The sequence below is a fragment of the Dendrobates tinctorius genome, unplaced genomic scaffold (assembly GCF_039654945.1).
Source record: "Dendrobates tinctorius isolate UK_male_01 unplaced genomic scaffold, ASM3965494v1 ptg000162l, whole genome shotgun sequence".
NCBI lineage: Eukaryota > Metazoa > Chordata > Amphibia > Anura > Dendrobatidae > Dendrobates > Dendrobates tinctorius.
Genome location: NW_027361829.1, coordinates 66,837,377 through 66,847,101, shown reverse-complemented (window position 1 = coordinate 66,847,101; position 9,725 = coordinate 66,837,377). Strand labels below are relative to the sequence as shown.

General features: G+C 42.1%; 1 protein-coding gene across 1 annotated transcript in view; it reads right to left on the bottom strand.

Moving 5' to 3' along the window:
* Positions 1 to 2,657: 2,657 nt before the first annotated feature.
* Positions 2,658 to 9,725, bottom strand: part of CDCP1 (CUB domain containing protein 1) — a 124,836-nt gene continuing 117,768 nt past the window's right edge. Inside the window, exon 9 of the mRNA XM_073550074.1 lies at positions 2,658 to 4,254. Coding sequence (XP_073406175.1) covers positions 3,813 to 4,254 — 442 coding nt within the window. The 3' untranslated portion in view covers positions 2,658 to 3,812. The remainder of the gene's footprint in view (positions 4,255 to 9,725) is intronic.

Sequence of the window (9,725 nt, the reverse complement as noted above, 5' to 3'; positions counted from 1 at the left end):
GATTGTAATCCAGTACATTTGAAGTGTTCTCGGAATCACACCTTTTGTCTGCACAATTTAATTCCTATTCAATGACAATGATTGGTCTCAGCCATATATGTAACCATCTCATTTACCTTCATGATACATTATATGACTAAGGGCACCCTGCGTGCCAGAAACGAGTCAGATGTTGTTTATAATGGGTCTTTTGTTTTAATGGATTATAAATAAAATAATGATTTTATATTACTTTGATGGTAGTGCTGGATCATACCACTCCCCCACGTTTATTTATTAATGTGGTTACCATCCGTTATGTTATCTGACTAGAGCACCCACAACTCTACTATGAGTGGTGGGTTCTGTTATTGTTAGGCCATGAGCTTTTTTTTTTTTTTTCTTAAGTGTTTTTAAATTGTTTTTGGCTTATGGTTTTGAATCAATAACATTTTTCAATCCCTGTTTATTGCATCTTTTTTCTTCTCCTTTTGATGTGTCTCCAGGAAGAAGCTGCTTTACAAAGCCTCCACCATGATCACAGCTGCAGTCCTGGAGCAAGTTCCATTTTCAGAGTTTATGAACGATCACATGCTTTCCTCCCTATCTAGAACTCACATGTGCCTCTTTCCCTACATTTGGATGATAATTCCATGCTCTTCTTTTGGATTTGCCATGTAGGACATCTTCTCCCTTTAGGTTTTCATCTCAAACAGAGATCTAAGGGATAATGTTTCTGCTTGTGGAGAATGACAAGCCAGGCCTGGCATGTCAGAGCGAGGAGACTTGAATACACCATGCATCCTCCTTTGGGAAATAAAATACTCAAATTGCCTGTTCTGAGAGGAATAGGCAACAATTGGAAATACCAATCATAAAAGTTAATGCCGACACTTTAACAAGCCTTGTCTATGATTTAGGGTAAAAGCCAAACCTGAACCTCAATTGGCAGACACGTTGTTTCGGGGTATTGTCCATCGTTATTGCAAAGTATAAGATCTACCTAATTTGGCTAGGTGAGAGGCTCAGAACTCTAAGGGTTAACATTTCTCCTTGTGGAGAGCGACAAGCCAGGCCTAGCATGTCAGAGGGAGGAGACTTCTATGCCATGCATTCTTTTCTGGAAAGTTAAATAAACGCCTCTCACATAGTCAATTCGGATCTCATATTTGCAGCGACAAGGGGCAATACCCCAAAACACTGCAAATTGAGATTCTGGTATGTCTTTTATTCCAAGTCATATATCAAGGCTCAATAAAAGGGTCGATATTGACTTGTAGGATTGCTACAGCCAATAGGTGGCACTAGAGTTCTAGTTCTCTTCTCACTGAACAGTGAATTTGCATATCTCAAACAGTGGGAGAAAGCAGAAAGTTACAAAACCCTGTAGCAAAATTGGCAGATGTGGATCACCCCCAGGGCAGGTGTGGGTTACTCGGTACTGGGCCGGTATCTCAAAGGGATGTGTCACGGTGGCGGCCACCCGGTCCATGGCCCTGGGTTTCCATGTAAAATAGGTGGAACGGAATAGAGTTTATATGTAGGTAGTTCGTGACGCCACCTGTGGTACTCTGCAATGAATGTGTTAAGCCAACGCTGTGGTGCAGATCCTCTGGGACAGATGGTATAAGGCAGCAAAGATGAAATGGCTCTCCACAGGTAGAGCTGTGGTCCCTGGGCAGTAGTAGTTGGTGTTGAGGTAGCCGGTGTAGTGTTAGGCACCGAGACGTAGCAGTGCTGAGTGGGTTGGCGCAGGAAGAAGGCAATGACACAGCTAAGTGCAGTTCCAATGCTTTTACTCACGTTTCTGGCACAGACAGGTGCCCGCTTCAGTGCCGCAGCCTCCAGGTCAGGAACTCCGCCAACTCCCAGGCAGATGGAGTACACCCTTCCAGCACTCCCTTTCGTGTGCCTTTTCTGAATTTCTCCTTTCTAGCGCTAATCTGAAGTACTTGTAGTTCTGAATTACACTCAAGTTCCTGCTTCTTGATGTTACTTATAACTCCACTCATATGACGGGCAGCTGTAGCCTGCTTCGGGGACTCCATACAATCATGCTCCGGCTCACACATGTTGCTGCTGCGTCTTCGAGTCTTAGGTGGGAAAAAAGTGGTCACAACTTCTATTCCTCCGGTTTCTGCTGTAGGATCATTAGTATCACGCAAACCTCGGATACCTGCGCCCGGCCTTGGCGCATTAAACTTAGGAAAGGGCTCTACACTAGCCGTAGTCCAAAGTCTCTCTCCTCCTCATGTTCCATTCTTATCCATCTTCCTTCTGAACAACTGATCCTTCTTTCTTCCTCTTTCCATGCTAACAGCTCCAGCTCACAGGGAGCTGCTGCAAACACGTCCTCTCTCCATCCCCCTCCGGGGATCTTCTGACTAACTTCCTGTCAGCTTTCCCCTCTAGTGTAATCTAAGCTCCACCCACCACCCTTCATGAATAAAAGCAGCTGCCATAAAGGGTGCTCTGCTGTTCTAAGGTGTCTGTGCTGGATGTAGGTGCTGGAATCTGGTCAGGTGTTACCATCTTACCTGGGAAGTGGGATCCTACACCTCAGGAGGAGGTGCAGTACCTCTGTGGCGACTGAACCCTCAGGGGCGCCACAGATGCGTGCCAGATTTTGCAGACCAGTTAGCTTGATGAAGGATTTACATACACTCTGCAGCAAAAAATTGGTGGGAAATTTTTAATGAACACTATTTAAAAAGTTGCATTAAATTTTGCATTTAATAACAATAAAAAACTAAACATAAAATATTAACAATACACGTGAAAAGTTAAGGCGATTGCAGTTGAGTATAGTGATGTGCTGTCAATCGTGAGATTTCAATAGGCCACCATGCTCCCGTGACGGATTTTTACTTATGTGCGACTTATCAATACACGAGCCCATTAACTGTGGACGTAGTGGAGGAACCAAGCATAATGATACACGAAAGCATATTGGAAAATGTATTTTTACATTTTAGGAAGATAATTTACATGTACATGTAAACATGTCACACTTCAACGAGCTCAATTTACCGTAGGTCATTGACTCTCTTACAAAGATTCAGTCAAAATACGGTAATTCTTGAACAAAAAAATGCTAAGAAGATGCGGAGCAGAAACCACTCAGGAGCTACAAAAGGGAGAACATAAGAGGAGAATTGCTCTCAGGTCTTTTACACAGCATTATAATGGATGTCAAAATGGTCAGCCCATCGTGTGAATCTTGCCTTAACTTATGAATATTCTTTTCAGTTTACCATGTCATGTTGAGTACTAGATGTTTATTCAGGATTTCAATTTTTTTTCTTCAGCTGAAAAATGAGTAGTCCAATTGAAAACCTGACTTGTGCCATAAATTGTTCATTTGCCTATTATATGGAATATCACATTAAAACCAATTCATTTTAGATATTAAAGGGGGGGATTAGTAAAACATGGTTGCTTTCTTAAAAAAAACAAAAAAAAAAAAAACAACAGTGCAACATCTGTTCTACGGTTGTGTCTGGTAGTGAAGCCCAGCCCTATTACAGTAAATGGAGCTGAACTAAAAGACAACACCTTTAGATATTTCACTATTTTATAAATTAAAAACAAAAATATACAATGTCTTGCTCCGTACGGCTTAAACCACTGTTCGTGGTGCCTGGTAGCTTTAGAGTCGTACATTATTCACATTTCTTAGTGGACTGTTTTGCAATGACTGTAGCACCGTGCTGTCCATAGGAGTCATTTGTCTGCTACAGGGTGCTCTCCATATATAATGTACATCTCCTGTGGATTGACTCGTCTGAGTCAAATGATATCAAATAAATAACAGTTGTCTTTTTTTGGACCCATTAAATAGCTGTAGAGCCACTTCTTGAATCATCTATATAGGGTAAACTAGTATCCTCATTTTCTACCGGCTGCCTTGAAATTGATTGAGAGAATACGTAAATCTCATTATCCTTCATTGAAAGAGCAAGGGGTTTATCCATTATATCTCCAGTCAAACTTCCATCCTTTATTTCTTCTTTGGTGCTTCCATTAGGGAAAGTGATTGGGGGAACAGGAGGTGCATCACCCATGGGGCCCTCAAATGGTCGATACACATCAACCTCTGCGTCCGTGCCAGTGGTTTCTTGTAAGAGGTGGCCATAGACCATTGTATCATCAATGACTGCATAGATATGGGACTCGTTAGTCTTTCTTCCCTTCTTGAAAATGGCTTGGCGTCGAGGAGCTTCTGTGTTCACCTTGGAGTTGTATATACCAACAGGAGTTTCAATTTTCTTTTTCCTTTAAAAAAAAAAAAAAAAAAATAATAATAATCCATGATCAAATTTTAAAATACTTTGGTTTTCATGAATTATGATATTTCTACCTAAATTGAATCTATGTGAGGATACAATAAAATAATGGCTAAAGGATCTTTACAAAGTAGATCATTTTAGCTCTTTATTTTATTTATGATGCACCATTGTGCTTTGTTTTTGTTTTCTTCTTTAAAATCAACCGTATGGTTCCAGAAATAGGTGCATGGCTCATAGGATAACAACACCGTGTAACCTAAAAGACACGTCCCCAGAGTCTCCTCGAACCAAGCCCCCATGGTAAAGACCATAAAAATTAGTGCTAAATGAATAGGCCCAAATCTCACCATATAGCGGATTCATAATTAAAAAAAAAAATACAAAAAAACCCAGCATACACAGGGAAACAGCGGGAATAAAATAAGGGCAAAAATTGTCCGCTTTTGACCCGGTGACAGGTGCTCTTCAAAGATTATTAATATACATCCCAACATCACAAAGCCTAGACTTTTGATTAGGACCGACAATGGTACTAGCATTATTTAGTGTGAGCCTATAACTAATCTCTTTAGAGACCCTTTCAGTTTACATGTGCACTATTTAATATAGGCTAAATCCAGGATTCACAAACAGGAATATGGTTGGGGAGGCACTTAAATTGGGGTCTATTAACACCAAAATACATTTCAAACTAAACTACATACTGAGCCCCCTTGGTAAAGACCACAAAGATGTAACCAAATAATAAGGCACATATCTCTCGAACAAGGATTTAAACAAAAAAGTAGAAGCACAAAATACTCGGGACAAGCGGGAATAAACATGGCCTCTTTTGACCTGGTGACAGGTACTTTTTAACCCCTTCATGACCAAGCCTATTTTGACCTTAATGACAAGGCCATTTTTTGCAATTTTGACCAGTGTCCCTTTATGAGATAACAACTCAGGAACGCTTCAACGGATCCTAGTGATTCTGAGAATGTTTTTTCGTGGCATATTAGGCTTCATGTTAGTGGTAAATTTAGGTCGATAATTTTTGCGTTTATTTGTGAAAAAAACAGAAATTTGGCGAAAATTTCACAATTTTCAAATTTAGAATTTTTATTCTGTTAAACCAGAGAGTTATATGACACAAAATAGTTACTAAATAACATTTCCCACATGTCTACTTTACATCAGCACAATTTTGGAAACAAAATATTTTTTTGTTAGGAAGTTATAAGGGTTAAAAGTTGACCAGCGATTTCTCATTTTTAACAAAATTTACAAAACCATTTTTTTTTAGGGACTACCTCACATTTGAAGTCACTTTGAGGGGTCTATATGGCAGAAAATACCCAAAAGTGACAACATTCTAAAAACTGCACCCCTCAAGCTACTCAAAACTACATACAAAAAGATTATTAACCCTTCAGGTGTTTCACAGGAACTAAAGCAACGTGGAAAGAAAAAATGGACATTTTAATTTTTCCAACAAAAATTTTCTTTAAGCATCAATTTTTTCATTTTCACATGGGCAACAGGATAAAATGGATCATAGAATTTGTTGGGCAATTTCTCCTGAGTACACCGATACCTCATATATGGTCATAAACCACTGTTTGGGCGCACGGCAGGGCTCAGAAGGGAAGGAGCGCCATTTGACTTTTCGAATGAAAAATATGCTGGAATATTTAGCAGTTGCCATGTCGCGTTTGGAGAGCCCCTGTGTGCCTAAACATTGGAGCTCCCCCACAAGTGACCCCATTTTGGAAACTAGACCCCCCAAGGAACTTATCTAGATGCATAATGATCACTTTGAACCCCCAGGTGCTTCACAAATTGATCTGTAAAAAACAAAAAAGTACTTTTTTTCTTCACAAAAATTTTCTTTTAGCCTGTTTCTTCATTTTCACATGGCAACAGGATAAAATGGATCCTAAAATTTGTTGGGCAATTTCTCCTGAGTACACCGATAACTCATATGTGGTCATAAACCACTGTTTGGGCGTACGGCAGGGTCCAGAAGGGAAAGCGCACCATTTGACTTTTTGAATGGAAAATTAGCTCCAATCGTTATCGGACACCATGTCGCGTTTGGAGAGCCACTGTGCACCTAAACATTGGAGCTCCCCCACAAGTGACCCCATTTTGGAAACTAGACCCCTTATGGAACTTATCTAGATGTGTAGTGAGCACTTTGAACCCCCAAGTGCTTCACAAAAGTTTATAACGCAGAGCCATGAAAATAAAAAATATTTTTTTTTCCTCAAAAATCATTTTTTAGCATGCTATTTTTTAATTTTCACAAGGCTAACAGGAGAAATTGGACCACAAAAGTTGTTGTTCCGTTTGTCCTGAGTACGCTGGTACCCCAAATGTGGGGGGAAACCACTGTTTGGGCACACGGCAGGGCTCAGAAGGGAAGGAGCATCATTTGACTTTTTGAAATGCAAATTACTTCTAATCGTTAGCAAACACCATGTCGAGTTTGGAGAGCCCCTGTGTACCTAAACATTGGAGCTCCCCCACAAATGACCCCATTTTGGAAACTAGACCCCCTAAGGAACTTATCTAGATGCATAGTGAGCACTTTGAACCCCCAAGTGCTTCACAAAAGTTTATAACGCAGAGCCATGAAAATAAAAAATTTTTTTCCCTCAAAAAATTATTTTTTAGTGCGCAATTTTTTATTTTCACAAGGGTACCAGGATAAATTGGACCACAAAAGTTGTTGTCCAGTTTGTCCTGAGTACGCTGATACCCCATATGTGGGTGGGGACCACTGTTTGGGTACACGTCGGTGCTCGGAAGGGAAGTAGTGACATTATGAAATGCTGACTTTGATGGAGTGGTCTGCGGGCATCATGTTACATTTGCAGAGCCCCTGATGTACCTAAACTGTGGAACCCCCCACAAGTGACCCCATTTTGGAAACTAGACCCCCCAAGGAACTTATCTAGATGTGTGGTGAGCATCTTGAACCCCCAAGTTCTTCAAGAAGTTTATAACGCAGAGCCGTGAAAATAAGAAATAATTTTTTTTCCTCAAAAATATGATTTTTAGCCAGCAATTTTATTTTCACAAGGGTACCAGGATAAATTGGACCCCAAAAGTTGTTGTCCAGTTTGTCCTGAGTATGCTGGTACCCCATATATGGGGGGAACCATTGTTTGGGCACACGCAAGGGCTCAGAATGGAAGTAGTGACATTTTGAAATGCAGACTTTGATGGAATGGTCTGCGGTTGTCGTTGCGTTTGCAGAGCCCCTGATGTGCCTACACAATAGAAACCCCCCACAAGTGACCCCATTTTGGAAATTAGACCCCCCAAGGAACTTATCTAGATGCCTGGTGAGCACTTTGAACCCCCAAGTGCTTCACAGAAGTTTATAACGCAGAGACGTGAAAATGAAAAAAAAATTTTTTTCCACAAAAATAATTTTATAGCCCCCAATTTTTTATTATCCCAAGGGTACGAGGAGAAATTAGACCTCCAAAGTTTTTGTGCAATTTTTCCTGAGTACGCCGATACCCCATATGTTGGGGTAAACCACTGTTTGGGCACACGTCGGGGCTTGGAAGGGAAGGAGCACCGTTTGACTTTTTGAACGCAAAATTGGCTGGAATCAATGGTTGCACCATGTCGCGTTTGGAGACCCGCTGATGTGCCTAAACAGTGGAAACCACTCAATTCTAACTTCAACCCTAACCCCAATACACCCCTAACCACAGCCCTAACCCCAACACATCTCTAACCCTAATCCCAACCCTAACCATAACCCTAACCCCAACACACCCCTAACCCTAATCCCAACCCTAACCATAACCCTAACCCCAACACACCCCTAACCCTCGTTCCAACCCTAACCCTCGTTCCAACCCTAACCCTCGTTCCAACCCTAACCCTCGTTCCAACCCTAACCCTCGTTCCAACCCTAACCCTCGTTCCAACCCTAACCCTCGTTCCAACCCTAACCCTCGTTCCAACCCTAACCCTCGTTCCAACCCTAACCCTCGTTCCAACCCTAACCCTCGTTCCAACCCTAACCCTCGTTCCAACCCCAACCCTAATGGAAAAATAAAAATAACTTCTTTATTTTATTAGTTGTTCCTGCCTATGGGGGTGATAAATGGGGGCTTATTTACTTTTCATTCTATTTTGATCACTGTGAGAGTTCATCACAGTGATCAAAATGAATGAAAGGAAATTGCAGCCGGCGGGCGCACTGCGCATGCGCCCGCCATTTTCCAATATGGCGGAGCCCATGGTCCGGGACCGCGGGACACCGGGAGCCATAGCGGCACTCGGTGAGTACCGGGAGGGTGGGAAGGGGGGCGATCGGAAGTCGGGGGAGCGGAGGGAAGGCGGGGGGCAGATGACAGCGGCGGCACATGACCGCTGTCATTCAGTGGCGGGGGGCAGATCGCCCCCGTTAACTGGTGGGGGTCGGATCGGTGTCACCAGTCATGTCCGATGCTACAGCAGTGTCGGACATGGCTGGATTGTAATATTTCATCAATTTTCATTGATGAAATATTACTATCGCTCTGATTGGCCGTTTCACTTTTAACAGCCAATCAGAGTGATCGTAGCCATGTGGGGGCGAAGCCACGCCCCCCGTGGTGAAGTACAAAGCCCCCTGTATCTGCGAGTCGGGTGACCTTTCAGTGACCTAGGTCACCCGACCCGCAGGGGGGCTTTAAAGTCATGACGCCACATAGGTGTCACTGGTCAGATTGGCACCAGTTTTCATGATGCCTATGTGGTGTCATTGGTTGTGAAGGGGTTAAAGGGAATGAAAAAATTTCATTAACATGCAGATGTGGGGTTAATTTGCAGTTAAATAGCATTTTGAACCTGCCCGGCGCCCGCATTTAGAGCCCCGCTGCCTGTAATAAATTAATTTTCCCTGGGCAGCGTTCGTCATTCAGTCATGGGGGTAATGTCAGCGCGGGTTCAGTCACCACTCTGTGTATAGAGAGCCGGCTGTAATCGCACCCCTAGTACTAACTGACAGCAGGCCCTAATGCTAAGCCGCTGTCAGTCAGTGCTGGGGGTGCGGTTAGTGTCAATGTTCTCTATGTGCAGTGACTTCAGTCTGGCGCCACCCCTATGGGTGAATGCCGAATGGTGCCAGGGGAATTCAGTCCCGGCCGGTGCTGGCTGTATATTTGTGTGTTGATGGGGCTGTGAGAGTTTACATTGTGTGACGAGATATCATGTCTATTGGTATAATTTTCAGCAATACAAGATTACATACAATGTTTTGATATTTATTTCTTGCGGATGGGACAGAGTGTGAAGTAAAAGAAACAGAAATGTTGCAGTTTTTATTTTTTTCTCTATTCAGTGTATACTGTATGGGATAAAGCAAAATTATGTATTATTTTACTCTATTTTTGCATTAAAAAATATTGAATTTTTTCACTTTAAGAATGGGACGAGAATAAAAAATAAAAAACAAGTACTGCAGTA